This window comes from Myotis yumanensis, unplaced genomic scaffold, assembly GCF_028538775.1.
Source record: "Myotis yumanensis isolate MYYU_CA2020_CCGP unplaced genomic scaffold, mMyoYum1.0.hap1 SCAF_6, whole genome shotgun sequence".
NCBI classification, from domain to species: Eukaryota; Metazoa; Chordata; class Mammalia; order Chiroptera; family Vespertilionidae; genus Myotis; species Myotis yumanensis.
In genome coordinates, this window is record NW_027223757.1 from 37,507,876 (window position 1) to 37,534,569 (window position 26,694).

A 26,694-nucleotide genomic window follows, 5' to 3' on the forward strand; every position below is an offset into this window, starting at 1 on the left:
CTGCATTGAGCATCTGCCCCCTGGTGGTCAGTGTGTGTCATAGTGACCAGTCATTCCCAGTTGTTCTGCTGTTAGGGTCAATTTACATATTACCCTTTTATTATATAGGATAGAGGCCTGTTACACGGGTGGGGGCCGACTGGTTTGCCCTGAAGGGTGTCCCGGATCAGGGTGGGGGTCTCGCTGGAGTGCCTGGCCAGCCTGAGTGACGGGCTGAGGGCCGTTTTCAGGCTGCCCACACCCCCTTCAGGGTGGGGGTCTCCACCAGGGTGCCTGGCCAGCTTGGGTGAGGGGCTGATGGCTGTTTTCAGACTGACCAAGCCACCCAGCGACCAAAGCTCCCAGCCTTTCCTTTTTTTGTTTTGTTTTTTATTCGCTCCAGCTCTGTGGCCATGGTGGCTGGAAGCAGGTTTCTGGGGTTTATTTACCTTCTATAATTGAAACTTTGTTGCCTTGAGAGGAGGCAGCAGCCAGCCAGGAAGCTTGGCTTCTTCCATCATTGGGGCAACCAAGCCTCCTAGTTGCTCCAGCTCTGTGGCTATGGCGGCTGGAAGCAGGTATCTGGGGTTTATTTACCTTCTATAATTGAAACTTTGTTGCCTTGAGAGGAGGCAGCAGCCAGCCGGGAAGCTTGGCTTCTTCCATCATTGGGGCAACCAAGCCTCCTGCTTGCTCCAGCTCCGTGGCTGCCGGCCGCCATCTTGGTTGGGTTAATTTGCATATAGTCGCTCTGATTGGCTGGTGGGCGTGGCTTAAGGCATAGTGAAGGTATGGTCATTTTGCATGTTTGTCTATTATTAGGTAAGATTGCCCTCCCTAAAAGTTGTAGTAATTTATACTTCTTGATCTTTTTTTCTCATACTTCAAAACACACTCATCAGAATGTATAAGCATTGAATGTTTCTCTCCCCTCCCCCCCATAGCCTGTTATCAAACATTTTTATTTTCTTTCAAACTATTAGATTTTAAACAATCTTAGGTGAAAAATGGTATCTTAGTGTAGTTAAGTTGTAGTTGGTTTATTGTGAAGGATCTTTTTTTTTAGCCATTTGTATTTCCTTTTATTTTAATTGTGTTCTTTGTTCATTTTTCTATCAGGTTATTGGGGTTTTCTTAATGATTTGTAGGAGTCTTTATATATTAAAGAAATTTAGTCCTTGATATATGAATTATAAATATATTTCCCAGTTTTCTGTTGGCTTTTGACTTTGTATGCTTATTTTTCTCATGTGAAAGTATTCTTGTCATCACATTTATCAATCCTCTGTTTTATGACTTGGATTTTGTGGCATTCTTACGCCTGCTCCATTTCATGTGTTCTGTTCTACTACTGCAATGGTTTTCAGTTTATCTTTTTACATGTAACGCATTTACTATGAAGTAAAGTATGATTTAAGGCTCCAACTTCATTTGGAGTTGTCCCAAGATCATTTGTTGAATAATCTCCCACACTTGATATGTCACCTTTTTATATACTAAAGTCCCAAGAATAATGTCTCGTTATAAAAATGAATAATAAACCCTTGAAATGGATATTTTCTTAAAATGCATTTTGTTTAAATAAGATAGTAAAGATTTAAGAAGGGGTAAAAACTGATTTTAGCCTTAAAGTTTTGCCCAATATATATTTTTTGAACTGTATGTAATTAGATTAGAGATTTGGCAGTTAAAAAGGCTAACAGAGTCATTATTTTATATGTATATGGCTGCAATTATACCAAGATGATGTATTGAAAAGCAGGAATGTGGGGGTTTTTTCTTGTATTTATGATAGGATATTAAAATCAAGACACATACATAGACCAATGAATTGGGTGCCGCCTCTACTGAAGTGTGTGGTGGTTAGAACATTACTATCTTCAGAATAAGTGTGGAATAATCTGATTAAGATCACTGATCTCCAATACAAGATTATTTGAATTGTATATGCTATAAATTCATTTAGTAAATATAGCATACTTTGAATCTGAATCCTGAGTTCTCCTAATAAAGATTATCTTCAATTTTGTTCTGCCTGCTTAATTTTTAAAACTCCATTCTGCTCAAAAGGTTTTCATTCACTTGGACCAGATTTCTTGAATTGCTGCCACGTGTCCTTCTTTAACCCTCCCGCCCCATTTTTCTTTACAAGGAAAGCATCTGGCTTATATCATGAAGGACTTTTTGAAGCAGTATTGAGAGGAGAGAAATGCTATTTGTATTAATTTTGTATATAATGTAATTTGTACCTGAGCAAGGGTTAATCTTTAGTTGTTAAGACACTAAGAAGTTTTTGTTTAGAGACCAGAGTGATGAGCCTTAAAAAAATAATAAAGTTGAATTATTTTTATTTTGTTTCTAAAGCACACTGTATTGGGGGTGGGGGGAATGGAAGCCTTAACAGTAGATTTTTAGTTTTTGTTAACCACACTTCATTGTTACATAAGGTATAGAATTCTAGATTCCAGGTACAGGATTCTAGATTCACTATGTCAAAAAGCAAAAAAACATTTCACAATTACTTGAGCTTTCCTAAAATATAACAAGGTTGATGGCATCCTGTAGATAAAAAACTTAATTTAAGGCTCACAAACAAAATTAATTTCTCTAAAATTGCTTTTATTCAACCACAGAGAAAACATGTCCTGCAGTACTTTCTCTTTTGTAGATTTAAATAACTTTTTTTATTTTTCATAATACTTCTGTCCTTATTGTGAACCATTATTATAGATGTAATAATAATTATACTTCTTTCAGTTTAAGACATCTAGGTAGGGGCTACTGCTTTTTCATTTCCTGACAAGATGCACGGAATTTATATTTTGGTTGGTTGTGTTTTAGATGTACAAACACATTGGTCTTATTTTGTATCACTGACAATCCACAGGGTTGGCTGCTATGTACTGAACTTTCTGTTCTAGACATTTTGCCAAGTACTTTATGCAAAACTCTGCTTTAAGTGAAACAGGTTTCATTGTTTTCATCAGAGTCATATTGTAAGCTGTTGTCAGCTATGTGATGCAAACAGAGGGGTTGGTATGTATATGTGGCCATGAAAGCAACCACCAAAACAAGCCTGTCTCTGTTCAACTGGTTGTTTTCCCCCTCTTTCCTGTAGCCTCAGTTCATGTTGTTTACTGCTGGAGGCCTGAGATGGTGTAATTTTCTTTTCTAGGAACTTGGAATTAGAATTCCTCGACCACTAGGACATGGACCAAGCAGATTTATCCCAGAAAAGGAGGTATGTTGTTTGTGAAAGTACATAGTGAACTGTGTGCTTTTAAGGAAAACCTTTCATGACCTACATCTTGGCATCTGAACAGTTGTTATTATCAGTCAACAACATGTTTTACGCAAAGTTGTTCACAATTAATCATGCTTTGGCAGTGAATCTGTGGGATTAGAAAGCTGTTGTAGTCATGTTGATTTCTAGTATTTCTAACACCCATATTTAATCAAGGAAAGGCAAGACTTGTTTTGACCAATGATAATCCATCTGATTATATTTAGATATTATTTAGGCATGTCCAGAGCTGAGTTACTTGGTCTTGACCATCTCCACAGGTTGGTACCAGTGCTCGATTGGATCTTTAATTTTAAGTATGTAATTACTCCTATGCTTTATTTACAGATTGTTTGCTATTAGTCAGTTCTCCTTAAATTGAGTGAGAGTAGGCATTGTTATAAGGAAAAGCTTTAGTATCTGTTTGCAAGCTTTGCAAGTTTGATAATCTAAGTATGCTTCTTTATCTGGATTCTGGACAGGTCTGCAAGCAGACTTTCTAGATGGGCTTTAATGTTCATTCCCTTCTACATAATATGTGACTGTTCTATCTGCTGCCAGTTGAGTTAAATTTGTAACCCCTCTCTTCTCTTAAGCCAAATTTAATTTGCTTCTAGATGATACTTAGAATGCAGTGCATGCATATTTTCTTTAACACCAATTTACAATTTATGTAATCCTGGTTTTCTCTCTTTTATACAGATTCTTCAGGTGGGAAGTGAAGACGCACAAATGCATGCTTTATTTGCAGATTCTTTTGCTGCTTTGGGTCGTTTGGATAACATTACATTAGTGATGGTTTTTCACCCACAGTATTTAGAAAGTTTCTTAAAAACTCAACACTATCTACTGCAAATGGATGGGCCATTACCCCTGCATTACCGGCACTACATTGGAATAATGGTTTGTGAACATTCAATGAAAAATTCTGCCTGCTTTATTAATCTTTTTAAGAAATGGTTAATACTTATGTTGTGACTTCTTATTGGATTCCTGTTAGGTAGTGTCTGTTTTTCCTCTTTCCAAATAAGTATGCTCTCAAGTATAATAGAAAAAGAAACATGTATTTACATACTTTTGAGAATAAACTAGAATACAATATCTGTTTCACTATTATAAATAATTCACACTGATACAAGTGGTGCTAATTAAAGTTTCTTCTTAATCTGAGTTTTTGAAAGTTGAGTGTTTGAAAGTTGGTATGTAAGTGAAGTTTCTAATGTTCAAATAATTTTATCAGATATTTTGTTTGTTCTTGGGATATTTCTGAGGTGCTCTCTATGGTATATAAATTTTTAAACTGTTTATATGAAAACTTCATTTCTGTAGTTTAGGAAAATTTGAAAGACACTAATAAAAATTGTAATTAGCTGTTTTGAACATTATAAAGAAAAAGGATTTGTAGTTCAAGATTTTATTAGAATAATCTTTTTGTTTTCTGTTAAGGCTGCAGCAAGACATCAGTGCTCCTACTTAGTGAACCTCCATGTAAATGATTTCCTTCATGTTGGTGGGGACTCCAAGTGGCTTAATGGCTTAGAGAATGCGCCTCAAAAACTACAAAATTTAGGAGAACTTAACAAATTGTTAGCCCACAGACCTTGGCTTATTACTAAAGAACACATTGAGGTAAGTAGTAAAGTAATATATATAGGGGGCCATTAAAATTTTTAAATTGAATTTATTGGGGTGACATTGATTAATTATACAGGTTTCAGGTATATAATATATCATCTGTATATTGTATTGTGTGTTTACCACCAAAAAAAAAATTTCAATAGACTCGTTTACAAAAAAGTGTCAGACTTCCCATATTTTATTCCCTCAAACTCCCCCAATACACATACCCAAGTTCTTCTATTATTAACATCTAGCATTATTAGTATGGTGCATTTTATGTAATTGATGAATCAATATTGATATAAACTATTAACTATATTTACATTCAGGTTCATTCTTTGAGCTGTATAGTTTTATGGGTTTTGACAAATGCATAATGTCATGTATCCACCATTATAGTATCACACAGAATAATTTTACTGCTCTAAAAGTCCCCTGTTCATCTCTCCTTCCCCCTAACCTCTTGCAACAACTGATCTTTTTACTGTTGCCTTTTCCAGAATGTCATGTAGTTGGAATCATACAGTACTGTATGTAGCCTTTTCAGACTAGCTTCTTTTATTTATCAGTATGTATTTAAGGTTCCCACATGCCTTTAAATGGTTTGATAGTTCTTTAAAAAAAAAAAAAAAGAATAGTTTTTTATTAATTTTAGAGAGAGAGGGAGAAACATTGATGATCGGGTGCCTCCTGCATGGCCTCTATTGGGGAATCAAGCCCACAACCCAAGCATGTGACCTCTTGGTGCACAGACAGTGCTCAACCAACTGAACCACACTGGCCAGGGCACTCACTCATTTTTATTGCTGAGAAACGGTCCAGTGTACCACCATTTGTTTATCCATTCACCTATTGAAGGACATCTTGGTTACTTCCAGTTTGGGGCACTTGTGAATCAAGCTGCTATAAACATTCATGTGAAGGGTTTTTGGTGGACATAAGTTTTAAACTCAGCTGGGTAAATAATTGAGTGATTGCTGGATTGTATAGTAAGCCTATGTTTAGCTTTGTGATAAACTGTCTTCCAAAGTGGCTGTACCAGTTTGCATTCCCACCAGCAGTTAATGAGCATTCTTATGCTCTTCACCCTTGCCAGCATTTGGTGTTATCAGTGTTTTGGATTTTAGCCATTCTGATAACTGTGAAGTGGCATCTTGTTTTATATCTTTTAAAAATACCATCTTAAACTACTTCCTTCTGGTTCTATTTATTAATAAAGATAATAGAATAGCCTGGCCGGCGTGGCTCAGTGTTGACCTTTGAACCAGGAGGTCACGGTTTGATTCCCCAACAGGGCACATGCCTGGGTTGTGGGCTTGATCCCCAGTGTAGGGCATGCAGGAGACAGCCAATCAATGATTCTCTCTTCCTTCCTCTCTGAAATCAATAAAAATATATTTAAAAAATATATAATAGAATGAAAGTAGATTGGCATTCTCTAAAAGTATCTATCATGCAGTAGAAATTTATATCTTTTGTTAGAACATTTTAGATACTGTTACATAATTGAAACATCAAGAAGATACAAGCTTTGAATATGATTAATACAATATTGTTTAGTAATCAAAAATTATACAAGATTATGGAGCAGGAGGGACACAGATTGTAAGACTCTGAAGAGTTATAGACTAATTTAGGAATATTCTGTCAAGTTATACAAACCGCTATCTTAAAAATTCCTTGAGGAGGCTGATAATAATTTAAAACAAACAATAAAAACCAGGCATATTTTATACAGTAGCTGCCCCTTGAACACAGATTATATTGGATTTGAAACTTTGAACAACATAGTTAATCGATTCATAACCTAGTATCTGAAATAAGGTAACTGCTTTTAATATGCTTTTACTGCAAAATGCATTCTATTATATTTTTAAATCAGGATTTCAGAAAATAAAAACGATAATGTATCATTATCACATTATGTTAAGCTCTATTGGTGAACACAGTTCATAAAAATTAGCAAATTTTGGGTCTACATTTCACAAATTGTAATTTTATGCAAACTTTTGTATACTGACTAATTCTGTTTTCAATAGATTAAATACCAAGATGAACTATCTACTTTCATCCACACCATACCCCAATATTAAAATATTCTTTTCCCCCCCTAAGCAACTTTTAAAAGCTGAAGAGCACAGCTGGTCCCTTGCAGAACTGGTACATGCAGTAGTTCTACTCACACACTATCATTCTCTTGCCTCGTTCACATTTGGCTGTGGAATTAGTCCAGAAATTCATTGTGATGGTGGCCACACATTCAGACCTCCTTCTGTTAATAACTACTGCATCTGTGACATTACAAATGGCAATCACAGTGTGGAAGAGAATCAGGTCAACTCAGCAGGAAATGTTTCGGTAAGTCTCTTGTTACATGATTGTCATAAGACTAATCTCAATAATTGCTATTTTGTGTTTTTTTCCCGTTGGGCCCCTATATCTGTTCATTCAGCAAGTATTTATTGACTCTCTCCAAAAACCCAGCATTAGTCCAGTACTAAGGGATATACAAATTTATAAGACCACCTAGGAAGTTATGTTTGAGAAATTTTAGGATTAGGAGCCACCAGCATGTGCCCCATCAGAGCCAACTAGTACTGAAGAGCTACTGCAGTGAGAGAAGGTTGAGAATAGTGCTGCACGGTGGTAGGGACTTCCTAATGCCAATCACATCCTTTCCTTCCCTTCTGGACAAAAGACACAAGCTGACTTCTTAATTTTTTATCTTTTAGAAGATTTAATTATCCTTGACCTAGAAATTTCTCCTTTTAAAATTCTTTTTCATGTTTAATTTCATACAAATAAATATTAAAACAAATGTAATTTTTTAAAAATGCTTTCACCTCTACTTTTCTCTGGCTTTTATATTTTCTCAGTTGTTATTCCTTTAAAACAGATGAGAATGAGTTGAATTTTCTATAAGCAAATTTGAGTCAAAATTCCCTCTGCATTCTTTTGCTATAGTGAAAGTGCAAGGGCTTATTTTATGTTTCCAAGAGAAATCAGAGAAATAGCATCACAGCTTTCTGAATACTTTGCATAGTTTTTCTCCGTTGTGTTATTCCTTTGAAACAAATTTGAACAGGTTAAATTGCCTTTAACTTTTATATTTGACTGTGGGCAAGTTATCTAACCTCTCTGGGCTTCTGTTCTTTCATGTATAAAGATCGAACACAAGGTTTTTGTAAGTTTTAAATGAAATGTCTCTGAAGAGGTAAAAGGTCTAGAATGGTATTTATCAGGTGCTAAATTACATACGGTGAGATCAGCACATGAAGGAAAATCATTTTCAAGGTTGATCAGCATGCTTTGCTGACAAAGCCCAAGACCACTATTGTCATCCTCTTTTGAGCTAGTTGGGTTCACATTATAGGTCTGCATATGGCCAGTGATTATTTATCAAAGCTTAGAGGTTAAGAGATGGTCTAAGGGAGAGTGTATCAGTTGCTAGGATGCTTGGAAATTGTATTATTGCTCTTCCCTACTTTTGATATAGTACAAGGCTAAAGAAAAGTACTTGATTGTTTTTGGTTATCCTTCTATTAAAATATAGTGAAATAATAGAAGTTTTCTGTAGTAGATAAGCTTCCTATTTTCAGTTGTTGAGTTGGCTACTTTTAGAAGGTTTATAGCCCACACTGATGGGACTTGATAGCCATCTGATATAGTTTATTCTTCAGATACAAATGGTAAAAAACAAACCAAAAATAATTTCCTCATATAATATCAACATTTTAATATTAAAATACACTGTTTCCCTCATTTCTATCAAGTGTCTCATCTAAGAATATTTAAATTTTGAACAGTTTTAGAGGAAAATGGGTAAATAAATTAACATAATAAAAGGATAATGTGAGCCAAAACCGGTTTGGCTCAGTGGATAGAGCGTCAGCCTGTGGACTGAGAGGTCCCGGGTTCGATTCCGGTCAAGGGCATGTACCTTGGTTGCGGGCACATCCCCGGTGGGGGGTGTGCAGGAGGCAGCTGATCGATGTTTCTCTCTCATCGATGTTTCTAACTCTCTCTATCTCTCTCCCTTCCTCTCTGTGAAAAATCAATAAAATATATTAAAAAAAAAAAGGATAATGTGAGTTGACAGAGACCTTGATTAAAAAAACAACAAAAAACCTTGGGTCTTTCTCTTAAGCAACAGAATCCCTTTTCAGTTTTTTAAATTTTTTGTTTGGCTACTAATCCTGTCTCAGGAATAATTATGGAGAGGTATGCATCAGAAGAATCATCAATACATCATAGAAACACTTTCCATCATGATATTATGAGAGAAAGTACTTAGTACAGGAAGGACACTTTGTTGTAACTGTTAGAATCATATGAAAATAAGTACCCCCAAAAAAGTATACAGTATTTTTCTCTTAGCATAGACTTATACTGACAGTCATTCTGCAACAAATATTTCTTGAGTACTATGTGCAAGGCATTATGCTAGATTCTGAAAATATACTAATAAATTAAATAGGCCTCCTTCCCTTATAAGGGTTTTGTCTTAAGGAAGCAGGCATTAAACCATTATCATGCAATAACAATTACAAACTGTGATTCACTCTCTAAAGGAAAGAGCGGAGTGCTATTTGAGAATAATTAGAGTGACTGAGTTGGTGGGGGTGGGGACTCAGGAGAAGCATGTAACCTGACACCTGAAGGACCAATGGGTGTAAGCCAGAAGAGTAGGGGGAAGAACATTCATAGCAAAAGAAATTTATAAATGGGAAACACTGATTTTGCATTTGAACACTGAGATTTAAATTTTAAGGTTTCTTACTATGTTTTATAAGGTATAAATTCTACAGATTTGAACCATCTTTCATAGTAAGGATGTAGCAGGGTATAGAAGTATAAATTGTTTGGCTGGCCTAAGACCATTTGGCCATTCCTCTAGTGTCAGACCTGTCATTACAAACATGCCACTGCTGTAGTCATCCCAGTAAGTGACAGCTGCCAGCCCCATTTGCAGAGGTCAGGTGGACAACTCCAGCCCTTTAAAGGACATGTTCCATTCTTACCAGTAATTGGTAAATTGAAAGATAGGGCTGGTTACTGTAATTTAGAGATGATAAACATATGTTGACAATATGCCTAATGTATATAGTTGATGCAAAACCACTTATACTTTGTGCATCTTACTTGTTTAAACTGATTGAGCAAATAAAAATTAACTTTTAAAATATTCATTTGTTTTAAATTGACAAGTAATATTAAATTTTAATTTTTAAAACTTAACAGTAATGACATTGCTAATTTTCTAAGGTAAAAAAACACATTAGAATGTGTTCTTAAAGTAGTTTTTCTTATATTTTCAAATCTGCATATCTCTGTGTGTAACAGATCAAACCCAATTTTTGATTCACTCATATATACTAACATTTTAAGATTTATTTTTCCTATATTCTGTTAAAATTCAAAGATTTCATCCTCTGACTAGTGTAAGAAATATTAATTGTATTTTCTCTTCAGATAAGTGATTCCTTCTTTGAGGTCGAAGCCCTCATGGAAAAGATGAGGCAATTACAGGAATGTCGAGATGAAGAAGAGGCAAGTCAGGAAGAGATGGCCTCACGTTTTGAAATAGAAAAAAGAGAGAGCATGTTTGTCTTCTCTTCAGGTAAAACAATTGTTACATACTGATAAAACTTCTATAGCTTACAAAAGAGAGCCCAATTTTTTTTGAGAGAGAAAATTTAAAAGTTGTTAAACATCAATCCAAACATGTCTTTTCTCTTAGAGACTATTGCATAGGTATTACTGCTTATAAATAAAGCAGGCAACCTAGAAAAGGAAGTTATAGTGAAAATAGCACTAGACTAGGTGGAAGGACATTTGAAAAAATCTAATTTATATACAGGCATAACTCAGAGATACTAAGGGTTCAGTTCCAGACCACCACAATAAAGAAAGTATTAAAATAACATGAATCACAGTATTTTTGCTAGTGAAGGGTCTTGCCCTCAATTTGTAACAAAACACATCATCTGTGAAGTGCAAAAGATGAGGTATGCCTGTAAGCTTGTTTTTCCTTGAGAAGTTTTTCTTTCTACTTACTTGAAACTATAATCTCATCAACTCCTAAAAATAGTTCAGAAAGGTTTAGAACAGTACAGGAAACATTGTAAAAATGATCACATATACACACACACACACACACACACACACACACACACACACTTCTTTCCTTCATTCACCATTCTAAAACCTTTGTGCTATTATGCTAAGTGTCTGACAGTTCGTTCGACCTGTCCAACAGTTTGTTTGACCAGTCGCTATGATGCACACTGACCACCAGGGGGTAGATGCTCCGGCCAGTAGGTTAGCTTGCTGCTGGGGTCTGGCCAATAGGGACTGGGTGAGACTGGCCGGACACACCCTGGAGCCCTCCCGTGGTCCCTCCCCGGCCCCTATAGCTCACTGGTGGGGTCCCTCGGCCTGGCCTGCACCCTCTCACATCCGGGACCCCTCGGGGGATGTCGGAGAGCCGGTTTCGGCCTGATCCCTGCAGGTCAGGCCAAGGGACCCCACGGGTATACAAATCTGTGCACTGGGCTGCTGTTATATATTATAGGACATTAATAATAAAAAAAATAGTACTAGTGCCAAAGTTTAGAGCAAGCTGATTTGTTATTACCATAAATATTACCCAAAAGGGTGTTCATACTTTTGAATACATACTTTTAAGTAGAACCTACTATCTATAAACTAGAGACAGAGGGAGAATGAGTCTGGATGAAAAGCATAAATAATTCAATGATGAGTATTTTTTTTTTTTTTTACAACAGACTAGTGACCCGGCGCGCAAAATTGCGCAGCCTGCCTGCCACCCTGCCTTGATATCCTAACCTCTCCACCCAGAGCTCGAGCATGCCTGGCCCTGCGCCCGGCCCCTCTGGCCACTTCAAGCCCCGCCCTCAGTCCCACGAGTTGCCTCGGGCTGGTCCTGCCACCTCTGGGCGCCTTCCCGCTTCCGCCCCATCATGGTGCCGGAGGAGAGCGTGGAAGCCTCCCGCCTGCTGCGGAGTTTCAAGCGCCGCTTCCTGGAGGCACACGCACTCCTCCCCATGGCAGGTGGGCGGTGGGCATGCTGAGTGCGAGCAGAGGGTAGTGAAGGATTGGTGAGGAGGCGCTACAGGCTCTCAACCCCGCCCTACACGCCATGGGATGGTCCCGCCTCCTCTGGGTGCCTCCCCGCTTTTGCCCTGTCTCGCAAGTAGCCTTCTGCTGAATGGTTGTTACGTTGTAAGGGTGTCATGACCATTAGCATATTAGCTCTTTACTATATAGGACTAGAGGCCCAGTGCACAAAAATTTGTGCACTCGGGGGGGGTCCCTCAGCCCGGCCAGTGCCCTCTTGCAAGTCTGGGACCCCTCGGGGGATGACCACCTGCTGGCTTAGGCCCGCTCCCTGGGGGATTGGGCCTAAACTGGCAGTCAGACATCCATCTGGCAGCCTGGGAGCCCTCGGGGGATGTCCACTTGCCAGCAGGGAGCAGGCCTGAGCTACATTCAGACATCCTTAGTGCTGCTGAGGAGGCGGGAGAGGCTCCCACCACCAACGCAGTACTGGCAGCCGACAGCCTGGCTTATGGCTAAGCAGAGCTCCCCCTGTGGGAGCGCACTGACCACCAGGGGGCAGCTCCTGCATTGAGCATCTGTCCCTTGGTGGTCAGTGTGTGTCATAGTGACCAGTCATTCCCAGTTGTTCTGCTGTTAGGGTCAATTTGCATATTACCCTTTTATTATATAGGAGTGCTTGGCCAGCCTGGGTGAGGGGCTGATGGCTGTTTGCAGGCTGGCCACAGCCCCTTCAGGGTGGGGGTCCCACTGGGGTGCCTGGCCAGCCTGGGTGAGGGGCTGATGGTTGTTTGCAGGCTGGCCACAGCCCCTTCAGTGTGGGGGTCCCCACTGGGGTGCCTGGTCAGCCTGGGTGAGGGGCTGAGGGCAGTTTGCAGGCTGGTCACAGCCCCTTCAGGGTGGGGGGTCCTGCTGGGGTGCCTGGCCAGTCTGGGTGAGGGGTTGAGGGCCGTTTTCAGGCTGGCTAAGCCCCTCAGCGGGGACCCTCACCCCATGAGGGTGTGGCCATCCTGGGTGAGGGGCTGATGGCTGTTTGCAGACTGGCCATGGCCCCCAGCCACCCAAGCTCCCAGTGGAGGCTGGCTGGAAGCAGGTATCTGGGATTTATTTGTCTTCTATAATTGAAACTTTGTTGCCATGAGCTGAGGCCACAGCCGGCTCAGGGCAGGTGGGAAGCTTGGCTTCCTCCATTGCCCAGGCAACCAAGCCTCCTGATTGTTCGGCGGCTGCCGGCCGCCATCTTGGTTGGGTTAATTTGCATTTAGTCGCTCTGATTGGCTGTGGGCATAGCAAAGGTACAGTCAATTAGCATATTTGTCTTTGATTAGTGTAAATAATAAATATACTTTTATTATATTGCATTTACTGGTAAGTGAGCTATTTCTCTTTATAGTTTTAAGACTATTGTAATTGATGTTGGTCAAAGAAAAGGTTATCCTATTTTTACTTGTTAGTGGTAAAATGAATTTTCACTAGCATCCTGTTTTTTAAAAGTTTTCAGTAGTTCTTATAATTATTTCAGATGATGATGAAGTTACACCAGCAAGAGAGATATCTCGTCATTTTGAGGATACTAGTTTTGGCTATAAGGATTTCTCTAGACATGGGATGCACGTTCCAACATTTCGAGTCCAGGTAAAATTGCAACATATTGTATACACATACTAGTAATTGGTTTGAAATAACTCAATTTGACTTAAAATAAGAAAGAGCCACGTGGATTTGAGAAGTATAAAATGTTGCAGAAAGAAGTAACTGTTCTATGTACAGGCAGTTCCCTTAGATATATTTATTCTACTGTTAAAGGTGTATATATTATTAAAGTTCATAAATCAGTGGCTCAGAATTCAAAACACATTCACCCATAAAACAAAATTACAGTGGTGATTAGGTTCCCAGATGATGCATAAAAACTCAAAGTTCTAATACAACTAAACAATAAATAACAGTTGTATTTGAATGTAGCTAGCATTGGTTTTTCTCCCCCTCCTACTGAGCCCCAATATAAAATGAGGCGATTTCTGCCCTGATAAGCACCAGTCCTGAATGACAAGAGAAATGTCCTCAGCATATCAAGCATTATGTGTAGGTGGAGGGAAAGGGATGAGAAAATCAGAGGTGCAAGATGTGTTTAAATACAGATACCTCAGAAAATAAAGCATGACAGTTACAGCGTCCCAAATCTCTTTAAAATATGAACTGAATGTTATTTGAGGCAATGAGAATTTTTGAGGATTTTAAATTTAAACTTTGGGGGGATTCACATAAATAAATATTCCATAATTACTTAACAGCTATCTCTCAGTGAATAAAGTTAGTGATGTTGGGAATAGAATTATTGTTGATGGGCCCAGTTTCTTTAGCTCCCAAATCATTAACTTTGAAATATACAGTAAATTTCCCCAGTGCACTTCTATCCATAGAAACATAAGGAACTGGTGGTTCTCCAGGATACCAGGCTCCTCCTCTTTTTTTGTTTTGCAGGAGGCACTGTGCTGAGTGTTTTGCAAGCATATGTTAGAAGCAACAGTAGCTGTATCCCCTAGTACCAGAATAAAAGTTGACAATCATCAGTTAGCAAATATTTATCTATTCTGTGCTCTAGTTTTATAAGACTACTTCTAGTCCATCAGTAGAAATATACTGTATTTTAAAGGTATTTTAGAATAATGTATAAATATTTAATTTAGGTAAATGAGTTGATATTCCAAACTTTTCCATATTGTGAGGGGCCTGTGTTAATAACTATTTTGCCAGGATTATAAAAATACTTGAGAGCTATAAGATTTCATTTCTTTGCTCAGGGAACTAAGATTATTTAAGGGAACAAAAATAGACACAAGGAAGTTATAGTGTGTTTCTACTTCATAGTGAAATTGTATCATGAAATATAATAGATTAGAATTAAAGCAATCAGGAGGGCTGGACATTTTGTGGAGGGAGATTAGGAATTGAGATGACTGAATGGTCCAAACGCATGGGCATTATATGCAGAGGACAGTAACTGAGTTTAGGTTAAGGGATATAGTGAGGGAGGAATCAGAGAAACTGGCTGGGCTGCTGTGAGCTTTAAGCAAAGGGTTCCTACTTCTGACTAGTGGGAAATTGGTCAGGTTTGTAGGTTTTGACCAGAGTAATTACATGATATCAGAGGTTTTTAGGAAAATACATATGGGAGCAACATAGAAGTGGGTGCTTTATTAAGTTTTGTTTGAGGTAGAAAGGAAGCAGGGAGATTTAATGCGGAAAATCTAACTGGGAGACCCAGTAAACAGGTCTGAGAGTCAAAAGATGCAGTAGGAGGAAAAGGAATGAGTGATGGATATTTCTAAATAAAACTTGAGGACCGTTTGGATGGGTGCAGTGATGGAAAAGGAGAGAGGGCTCCTCTGGATGCTGAGGGAGGAGACAGAGAGAGAAAGCTGAAAACGGCCTATGTGTAAGGAAGAGAGTCCATTGGTTTTTAAACTCGCTGAGTAATAAACAACCTTTTGTATATTGTAGTATAGAAATTGAAAATATCAGACTGGAGTGCAAGTAAAGCTGAGAGCTAGGGATATACTAGAACAGCAGTGGATTCCAACTGACAATCTCACCACAGTGCAGAGTGGTGGACATAGGATAATACTTGGCCACATTTTAATTATTCACATTTATTCTATTCTCTGTATTTAGGACTATTGCTGGGAAGACCATGGTTATTCTTTGGTAAATCGCCTTTATCCAGATGTGGGACAGTTGATTGATGAAAAATTTCACATTGCTTACAATCTTACTTATAATACAATGGCAATGCACAAAGATGTTGATACCTCAATGCTCAGACGGGCTATTTGGAACTATATTCACTGCATGTTTGGAATAAGGTTAGTCTGTTTTCTTATGCTTACAAAGAGGTATTTTCCATTGGACTAAACTATTCAGGTACTTGGAACACATATGCACACAGACACACAAGCTCAAAATAATCCCCTTTCCAGTAGCTTATTTTTATGCTTATGCTTCAGAGAACCAATTTATAACAGCTTGGTTTGTTTCCTCTTTCTTAGCTAGGAAGGAGGGAAAGTTAGGGACATTGACAAGATGCTTCCAGGGAAGAGGAGGGAGGTCAAGTATTATCTATTTCCTGATACACTTACATTTCTACCTTCTTGGAACTTAGTACCTTTATAGTACCCCTCTGGCTGTTCTCAAGCTCCTTCAAAAGCTACTCCCTACTCCCATGATACTTCATCAAAGTGCAAAACGTTCATGTCCTGACTCTTAGGTATTCAGCCACATTATTATGTTACATAGGAAGTGCAGCTATTATATACTGCTTTCTGACACATGCACACAAACTCCATGCCACAGCACTTTCTGATTATTTTAGTTATTGACTTTAACCTCCTAAATGGTTAGGACCAGCTTTGCAAGAACTTTCTCCCTTTTCCACTGAAAAACAAATAGGAGATTTTAGTCCTTGGGTGTTCTAGAAATCATCACATAGTGGGGTAGAGCAGACACTGGAGCCTTTGACCATCTTGGCTTAAATCAGAACAGTGTCTCCTAAGTGTAGAAGACACCGTGAGGCCGTATATAGACCATCTTTCCTCTGGAAACCGCCCCCCCCCCCCCCCCCCCGCCTTTTTTTACTCATATAACCCAAGAAACTTGGGAACATGAGAAAAAGAATTCTAATTATTTCATTTACACAAGTGGTTTACAATTTATATATCATGTAATAGTACCAATAATAAATATTGTCTAATTTCAGCAATATTCATAAACTGTTTCCAGAATTTGTACCTCAGTGTGGTTGCTTATTCATGATTGTAAATACATACTATTGTTTGGGCACTGGCAAATTTTTTGTTCCTCTCCCTAACTTCTATTTCTTATCCATTTCCACTCACTAATCTACTCCCATTTAAACATTGTAAAGTTGTTATTTGGGGGGGACAGCTGCCTACACAAAGAGGAAAAAAGAATTGGCATTTACAAGTGGTTTCCGTACTTTTGTAAGAAGAAAACAGCTCATATATCGAAAACATGGTTCTCGCTTTGTCTTTTAACAGATATGATGACTATGACTATGGTGAAATTAACCAGCTATTGGATCGTAGCTTTAAAGTTTATATCAAAACTATTGTTTGCACTCCTGAAAAGGTTACAAAAAGAATGTATGATAGCTTCTGGAGGCAGTTCAAGCACTCCGAGAAGGTATGCACCTATTGTGGCTTGTTTACTCTGTAACTTCGTGATTCTTGTTCTCCTTCACCTAATCTAAAGCATCTCGAACCTTTCCATCACTCTCCCAACCAAAAACATTCCAGCACAGCTGCCTCAGATACTGGTTGGGAGAGAACCTCATGGTGCTAGAGCAGTGGTTCTCAACCTTGGCTGCACATTAGAATCACCTGGGAATCTTTTTAAAATCCTGATTTCTGGGCCTCATCCTCCGGAAATTCTGTTTGTTATGGGGTGGGGCCACAACATTAGAAACAAAGAAACAATTTTCGGAGAATGAAGCCCAGAAATCAGGATTTTAAAAAGATTCCCAGGTGATTCTAATGTGCAGCCAAGGTTGAGAACCACTGTGCTAGAGTAAAAGAATAAAGACAGGTGGTCTGGCCCATCTTTAAAGTGCTGGCATGGCTGTCACCACTTAGGAGAAGACTGTTGTACAAGAGCTCTTTAAAAAAAAATGTTTTGTTAGAAATACCTGGTCTAGTCTTTGATTCATCTTTATATAGAAATGATGATTTGACTTGGGAAATTGATATTCGAATAAAGCACTGTCTAGATTTTCTGAAATATACCTCCCAGAAGAGATGTGATCAAACAAATAAAAGCACAAAACAACTACCCAAAAAGAGCATCAGATAGCTTTTGTTTTGAAAAACTGATATTCTGGCCCAGCCAATTTGGCTTAGTGGTTGAGCCTTGACCTATGAACCAGTCACGGTACTTGCCGGAAATTTCGGCCTCAATCCCCAGTAGGGGGTGTGCTGGAGGCAACCGATCAATGATTTTCTCTCATCGATGTTTCTATCTCGCTCTCCCTTCCTCTGAAATCAATAAAAATATATTTTAAAAGAAAAATTGATATTCTGGTCAGTAAACCCAAGACTTCTAAGTTATTCAGTGGAACACAGAAAATGTGCTTGATTTTTGGTGTTTCTTTATTAGACGCACTGAAAAACTAATTGCGAATGATTATAACCTTACCTTAAATGTTATGTTTTATATGCAGGTTCATGTTAATCTGCTTCTTATAGAAGCTAGGATGCAAGCCGAACTCCTTTATGCTCTGAGAGCCATTACGCGCTATATGACCTGATGCCTTTCCTCCATTAAAGATGATGGAATAATCAGCAGATATAGTCTACGAGGGGAAGGTTCTAAGCCCCAGGACCAATGGTAGATAAAAGAATTCAGAAATACATTGTGCCATGATTCCTTTAGTTTCTGCTGTTTTCCTGTGGAAATACCACTGTTGGCACGAGCAGTGACTGCTTGGCAGCTTCAAGTTTAGAGCTGTGAAGAAGGGTTGCCGTTCACAGTATTTTGCTTTTTGAAGTACAAGATGCTGTATAACTGTTTTTAATACAGCAAATAGTAACTCTCCAAATCCTGTTGCTTTTATGTTTTAAATAAGATAACAAGAATTGGAGCATGCAAAGAATGGGACTTGGAAAATGACATAAGCCTTTTTACACAAAGAATTTTAGGTCTTGGTGCTGCTATTCCTGCTGGTGGAATGAGTAGAGTGGTTGTTCCAGTTAAGCTATTAGTAATAAAGTGAACACTGCTACTATCTGAGCCTACATAATTTTTGTGGTTTCAAATTAAACTTGCATATGTTTTAATTTTGTTGCATCTAAAAAAGCATAGAATTATTACTCATAGCTCAGCAAAGACTGTTTTGATGGTAACAGTTCAATTCTTTCATTATAGTTTTTTTAAATTCAGAGTTATTGGATGACATTAATTACACTGTCATTCTTAAAGATTTCCTTCAAAAAGCAATTTAAATGTAAATGAAAATGTGTAAATTAAGAAAAGCTGGCTATCTCTTGATATGCTATTTCTCAAGATCCTCTGACACTGGAGGGCAGCTATCTTGTGCAGTGTTTCTGTTGCCAGCCCGGGAGTTGTGGGACATGTGGCTACTGTCTGCTGCACAGCCCAGGTGCATTCTGCTCCTGCCCACCTCATTGACCCCACTTTAAAGATGTGCACTCCATAAATAATAAAGCTGGAAAATATTTTTAGTCAGGTTATCAAACTTGATTTACAAAAATGCTGTTTGTTTGAAATGCAAACAGATTTGAAAAAAATGTATTGAGTACTTCGTATTCTGGAAGCCTGAACTGCTTTTGAAGTCTGTCAGTATTATTGGTATTTTTCAATAAAGAATAACTTTTCTCCAATTTTATTTGCTGTCTTAATCTCTTTAAAAAGTCATGACTTCAGAATTAGTAACAATTCTGAGTTTCATTTGCTTTTATTAGCCAGGGTAGATTCATACTTAAATAATGTTGTATCAGATGAGAGACTGCTATTAAATGGCAAACTCAGTTATTTTGTAGAATTCAAAGGAAAGTGTACCTTCAGAATCTAAGGTAAGACTTTTTTATCTTGGAGATGGCTGGCATGGTGTCATGCCTTGTCCTTTTGAACTGAGATGTTTTAAAGTTCAAATAGAATTATTAAAAATTATGAGGAACATAATTTTTATGTTAGGGAGAAAATATATAACAAAAAATGACAAACAACTAGAAATCGCTCTAACTTTAATCAAAGCTGTTGAGCTCAGTCTGTTGCCTACAAATTTATAATGTGTGAATAGGGGTGGGAGTAGGAAGATACAATTTTGAATAGAGGTGATACCTGCCTTCAAGGATATATACCCTAGTAAGAAGACAAGATTATCGCTAATTAAATAGAAGTTGATTATTCAATATATAGGTCCACTTATGGTTACCTTATAGGAATGTATATATACATGGTCCTACCCATTGAATTTCTCTTTGCCCTCTTCTGTCTGCTGCTCATCATAGCAATGCAGGTGAGCTTAACAAGTGAGGTTGCACTGGATATAGTTAAATTTTACTCATTCTGCTTTGTCTTGAAAATACAAAGTTTGTAACAGATTGTGATCACAAAACAAAATCAACCGAATGCATTATCTTAGTCCACTAAAGTTTATAATCACTTAGAAATTACAAGTCAGAATAAAAATTTTAATGAGTAAAAAAGTGTGTTTATACCTAAAGTAATAAAGGCGTGCATGTGATACAAAATTAATGTTTCAATGCCTCCTGTTTAACAGGTGCTTCCTGTTACACAGAAAGTTTTCTCAAAACTAAACACACTGGATTTCTAATGTTACTATAATCTAATAGTTTCCAAAATAATGAAGGGAAGGTGAAATAGAACACTCTATGGGCTATCAAAACCCTCACCCCACAAGAGGAAAATTTTTTCTTAAATAATCCTGAAAACATTTCTGGTTGATGTTTCCAGGATTTCGTTATTTAAATCAGGTTTTTGGAGTAAAATTTGGGGAACTTTTTTACTAGGCCAAACTTAATTCAGTATCTCCCATTATAAGAATGAGATCAGGCCTGGCTGGCATGGCTCAGTGGTTGAGCATCGACATGTGAATCACGAGGATATGGTTTGATTCCAGTGGGTGGGGGGCGTGCAGGAGGCAGCTAATCAATGATTCTATCTTATCATTGACTAGAGGCCCGATGCACAAAATTCATGCAAGGGGCTCAGGCCCATGGCCTTGCCCACTGGTTGTTCCAGAAGGTCATTCCACCGTCTGGTCTAATTAGCATATTAGCTCATTATATAGGATGTTTCTATCTCGCCCTCTCCCTTCCTGTTCCCAATTTTAAAAAAAAAAATTTTAATGAGATTAAATCCTAAATACCTCTGTATTTAATACAATTATTTGACTTCATATAAACAATGGTGCTATTTAAAACTTAAAATTCATTTAAAAGCTAAAAGATTTTTGTTCTAATGGTTTAGCTATTTCTAATTTTGTAGCACACCATTGGTAGATGTGTAGGTAAATAAAACTTGCTGGGTAAGCATGTTTTCCAAGCATATATTTTATCATTAAGACTAGTGGCCCGGTGCATGAATTTGTGCACGTTAAACAGAAATTAATTAGAAGAAATCCTATATAATAAAAGCCTAATATGCAAATTGTCCCTTTGGGCATTAGTTCGGCCAGAAGTTTGACCACTCACTATGACATGCACTGACCACCAGGGGGCGGCAGTGGAGGCGCTGCCAGTCCCGACGAGAGCGGGACCGCGGCAGGATGGTGAAGCAGGTGAGCTGGCGGTGCCAGGTGAAGGCATGTGTGAGCAGGAGCCTGATTGCCCCGCAGACAACAACCAGGGGCGGGGCCACCACCTAACTCCCAGGCGCTGAGGGAGCTGGGTGGGGGCCCAGCCCTGATGATCCCGCAGACCAAATGGTGGAGAAGGTGAGTGGGCAGCGCCAGGCCAAGGTGAGACTGTGAGATGGGTGTGAGCTGGGGCCCAATCTCCGGAGGCCACCCCAAGGGACCCCACCTGTGCACGAATTCTTGTACCGGGCTTCTAGTATTTTAATATCGCTATTGGCCCTTTCTCCATAATAGAAGTGTCAACCAAATTCACAATTGACAATGACAGATGAAAACACACATGTGATTGGCGCCAGCATGAGCTTTACATGTATCGCACATGCGCAAGTCAACCTAACATTTTATAGATAGAGAATAAATTTGCTTAATTAGACCTGCTTTCTAATTTAGCTAAACTTTTTCTAGGCTAGTGAAGCACCCCAACTTCGCTTTCAGGTAATTGTCAGCAACACAGCAGTAAATATCAACATGAAGCAGATTATTATTGTAGATCACACAGGAAGAACAGAGGGTGAAATATTTAACTGCAGCAGTGTTTGACTATATTCTGCGCAGTGAGAAAATCTGAAGTCATTTTCAAGGTCCACCATTTCTTACCTCTTTTCAGTCGGGTCAAGTTTCTAAGCTTTCTAAATCTCCATTTTCTGGCTAATGAAAAGAAAATAGGATTCCACCAAGTCTCCTATCTACCTACTCCAGGACTTCTGTGAGGATCAAATGAGATGAGGCATGGGAAAACGCTTCACAGACATTTGGTTCAAGTGTAAAATGTTTCCACCTGGCTATAAAGCAAGTCGGGTTCCTGGACTGAAGAAACTCCAAGGAGGCTAGTCGCTAGGGGGAGGAAGCTGGGTGTTGCTACGTGATGTCATTACCTGGTGCCCATAGCCACCGATTCTGGGTTGGGCTGGGCTTTGGGGCACATTTTGTGCCATGGGGTCTTGGCAGCGTCGGCTGTGATTTGGTGGGGTGTCACTCCGGGGTGGTGGCAGGGCCTGTGTCCCACTTGAGGGAAGCCAAGTGTTGCTTTGTGGGTGACAGTTCCGCAGTGCCTGTAAATGGCCAGTGCAAATCACAGCAGCTCCTGCATTGAGTGTCTGCCCCCTGGTGGTCAGTGTGTGTCATAGCTACCAGTCGGATGGACACTTAGCATATTAGCCTTTTATATATATACTAGAGGCCCGGTGCACAAAAATTTGTGCACTGGGGGGGGGAGGGGGTCCCCCAGCCCGGCCTGTGCCCTCTCACAGTCTGGGACCCCTCGGGAGATAACGACCTGCTGGCTTAGGCCTGCTCCCGGGTGGCAGAGGGCAGGCCCAATCCCTAAGTGCAGCCCCTGGTCGGGCTCAGAGCAGGACTGATTGTGGAGTTGGGGCGCTGCCCCGTCATGCACAGAGCAGGGCGGATCGGGAGGTTGCAATGCCACCCTCAGTCACGCTCAGGGTAGACTGATTGGGGGGTTGGGGCACCGCTCCCTGTTATACTCAAGGCAGGGTCAATGGGGAGGTTGCGGCGCCACCCCTTGTCACGCACAGAGCAGGGCCAATCAGGGGATTGGGGCGCTGCCCCTTGTCACTCACAGAGTAGGGCCGATCAGGGGGTTGGGGCGCTGCCCCCTGTCACTCGCAGAGCAGGGCCAATCAGGGGGTTGGTGCGCTGCTCCCTGTCACTCACAGAGCAGGGCCGATCAGGGGGGTTGGGGCGCTGCCCCCTGTCACTCACAGAGTAGGGCCGATAGGGGAGCTGGGGCACCGCCCCCTGTCACACACAGAGCAGGGCGGATCAGGGGTTGGGGCGCTGCACCCTGTCACACTCAGGGCAGGGCCGATGGGGAGGTTATGGCTCTACCCTGTCACACACAGAGCAAGGCCCGTGGGGGCGGGTTGGGGCGCCGCCCTCTATCACCCACAGAGCAGGGCCGATCAGGGGGTTGGGGCACTGCCACTGTCACACTCAGGGCAGGGCCGATGGAGAGGTTATGGTTCTACCCTGTCACACACAGAGCAGTGCCCGTGGGGGTGGGGGGGTTGGGGCGCCTCACCCTGTCACACACAGAGCAGGGCCGATCAGGGGGTTGGTGCGCTGCACCCTGTCACACACAGAGCCACAGGGCAATTGGGGGATTGGGGAGCTCCCCCCCATCAGGCACAGAGCAGGGCTGATCAGGGGGTTTGGGTGCTGCCCCCTGTCACACACAGAGCAGGGCGGATAGGGAGGTTGTGGCCCCGCCCCCTGTCACTCACAGAGCCGCAGGGTGATCAGGGGGTTTGGGCGCTGCCCCCCGTCACGCTGATCCCAGTGCCGGGAGCCTCGCTGCTCCGCTGATCCCGGTGCTGGGAGGCATATCACCCTTTTACTACATAGGATAGAGGCCTGGTGCATGGGTGGGGGCCGGCTGGTTTGCCCTGAAGGGTGTCCTGGATCAGGGTGGGGTCCCCACTGGGGTGCCTGGCCAGGCTGGCTGAGGGGCTGAGGGCTGTTTTCCCGCTGGCAGTTGACTAAAAGCTCCCAACCGCTCCTTGTTTTCTTTTTTTTTTTTATTCTGGGCCAGCTTTAGCTCTGAGGCCTCGCTGCTGAAAACATGGATACAATGTTGCGGTCCGGGGCTGACTAAAAGCCGGTTTTTTAGCTTCTTATTTGCAACATAGTAATAGTTGCTAGAGTTGCAGTTGAGAGTCTGGCAAGTGAGGCGGGAACATTGGAGTCTGCAGTTCCTGGAGGAAGCAAACCTCCCTGCTCACTTCAGTGCCTGGCTGCCGGCCGCCATCTTGGCTGACAGTTAATTTGCATAAGGATACGCTGATTAGCCAATGGGAAGGGTAGTGGTCGTACGCCAATTACCATGTTTCTCTTTTATTAGTGTAGATATAGATACCCTGAAAGTTTTATTAGCTATTTGTGACTAGTGAATACAATAGACAGGTGGATGGGGTGTCACATCATCCATGAAGCTCATTCCCCATGGAGACACTAAGGTAACAACAATATAAGGACCAAACTCTGGAAACAAATTGGGAAACTACAACACCCAGGTAAACACAAAGCCAGTAGGAAGCTGCACTGAAAAGTTGGTGGCATTTTGTTCAGCCTAGCCCCTCCCCCTACTCAGCAGTGTGACACAAATGAGAGGAAACTTCCAATTCCCGCCTCTTCCCTGAGGACAGAAAGCTCTTGTGTCTTACATTCTGGCTGTGTGAAGGTTGCTTGAGGGACTAGATTCTACTGACTTGGAGAGTTAGTGGAAGTGGTGGTATGATTTGGATGCTGGTTGAAAGCCACTGAGCAACAGAAGAGAGCACAGGTGCATTAGAAGAACAGGGTGTCTACAGTTCTTTAAGCAGAAGGTGCAAAAGAGTACAGACAGGAATACAATAAAAATTGAAACAGTTCCTGAGAAGAAACCGGGGCAAGTCTCTTAGGGAAATTAAGACAGCTAAAAGCTGATCTATATCCTAGAATGAAAGCACACACACAAACTCAGAGAAGATACATCTCCAGAAAAAGTTTGGGAGGTCTCAGAGCCTCCAGCCAGGCTTATAGGCACCTCTTCAAGCCTTTACACCTTTGTCAATTATTCAAATGCCCAAATCTCAACAAAGTTCACAAGGCATATAAACAGATGAATATGGCTCCAATCTAAGAAACAAAAATCTAGGAACCAACTATAAAGAAATGCAGAATATAAACCAAATGCAGATGCCTGAATTACCACTTTTAGTTTTTACATAGAATTTTAAAAGCAAAGGCAAAAAGTAACTATAAATCTATGTTGTTATGTACAAAATAAAGTATAATTTGTGACATCAATAACAAAGTGAGGGTAGGCAGAGATAAAGGAGTGGAGTTTTTGTATGCAATTCAAGTTGTCATGACTAAGATTTTTTTTATATAATCCACATGGTAACCAAAGAAAATATCTCTAGATTGTACACAAAAGGAAATGAGGAGAAAATCAAAGCATGTCACTTCAAAAATAAAAAATCAATGAAACACAAAGGAGAAGGGAGTAAGAGAGGAAATGGTCAAAACTACAAAACATACAGAAAACAATGAACAAAATGACAACAGTATTTCCCTATCAGTAATTACCTTAAATATAAAGTGCATTGAAGTCCACAATCAAAAGATATAGACTGGCTGAATGGATAGAATTTTTAAAAAGGATCCAACTAGTATATGTTGTCTAAAAAAGACTAACTTTAGATCTAAGAATACACATACAGGCTAAAAGTAAAAGGATAGAAAAAGCTATTAATATGCAAATGATAGCTAAAAGATAGCAGTGGCAGCTATGCTAGTATCAGACAAAAGGGCCAATTCAACCATGAAGATATGACAATTTTAAAAGAAGATTCCAGTCTTTTTTATTTATTTAATTGATTTCAGAAAGAAAGGGAGAGAGAGAAACATGAATGATGAAAGAAAATCACTGATTGACTGCCATGCACCCCACTGGGGACAGAGCCCACAATCTAGGCATGTATCCTTGACCGGAATTGAACCCAGGACACCTCAATCTGCAGGCTGATGCTCTATGCACTGTACCAAACTAACTAGGGTGAAGATATGACAATTTTAAATATATATGTACAAAATACCAAAGCTAAATATATAAAGCAAACAACATAACTGAAGAGCGAAATAGATAGTAATGGATAGTAGATTTAATACCCCACTTCCAATAATGTGTAAAACAAGCAGAAATAAGGAAACAGAATTTGAACACTATAGACTAGTTTAACTGATCAGACATACAGACACTTCATCCAACAATAACGGAATATACATTCTCCAGGACTGACCCCATATTAGGCAATAAAACAAGTTTTAACAAATTTTAGAAGATTAAAATCGCCCTAGCTGGTTTGTCTCAGTGGGTAGAGCATCAGCCCACAGACTGAAGAGTCCCAGGTTCAATTCCAGTCAAGGGTATGTGCCTCGGTTGTAGGCTTGATCCCCAGCCCTGGTCAGGGTGTGTGCAGGAGGCAACCAATAGATGTGTCTCTCTCACATCCATGTTTCTCTGTCTCTCCCCCTCCCTTCCACTCTCTCTAAAAATCATTGGAAAATTAATCCTCGGTTGAGGATTAACAACAACAACAAAAGATTGAAGTCAATGTTTTTCAATCAGAATGCAATGAAACTAGAAATCAAGAGCAGGAAGAAAAGCGACAATTTACAAGTATGTGGTAATTAAACAACACATTCTTAATCAACTAATGAGCAAAGAAGAAATCGCAAGGGAATTGAATTGGACAAATTAAAATGAAGACACAACATACTAATATTTATGGGATATAGTAAAAGCAGTGATAAG

The 26,694-nt window shown here is 40.0% G+C and overlaps 2 protein-coding genes across 6 annotated transcripts in view; one reads left to right on the forward strand and one right to left on the reverse strand.

The window, feature by feature from the left end:
* Window positions 1-26,694, forward strand: part of SESN1 (sestrin 1) — a 125,781-nt gene that overhangs the window by 79,888 nt on the left and 19,199 nt on the right. For 3 of the 5 annotated variants that reach the window (XM_070417963.1, XM_070417967.1, XM_070417966.1), the window contains exons 2-9: window positions 3,155-3,220; window positions 3,965-4,165; window positions 4,709-4,891; window positions 6,998-7,240; window positions 10,355-10,502; window positions 13,485-13,597; window positions 15,638-15,828; window positions 17,020-17,164. In XM_070417963.1, coding sequence (XP_070274064.1) covers window positions 3,155-3,220; window positions 3,965-4,165; window positions 4,709-4,891; window positions 6,998-7,240; window positions 10,355-10,502; window positions 13,485-13,597; window positions 15,638-15,828; window positions 17,020-17,164 — 1,290 coding nt within the window. Of the gene's footprint in view, window positions 1-3,154; window positions 3,221-3,964; window positions 4,166-4,708; window positions 4,892-6,997; window positions 7,241-10,354; window positions 10,503-13,484; window positions 13,598-15,637; window positions 15,829-17,019; window positions 17,165-18,197; window positions 19,378-26,694 lie in introns of those variants that run through there. The other 2 variants (XM_070417964.1, XM_070417968.1) reach the window with 1 other exon arrangement.
* The window catches only part of ARMC2 (armadillo repeat containing 2), a 142,318-nt gene that overhangs the window by 14,664 nt on the left and 100,960 nt on the right, over window positions 1-26,694 (reverse strand). The window lies entirely within an intron of this gene.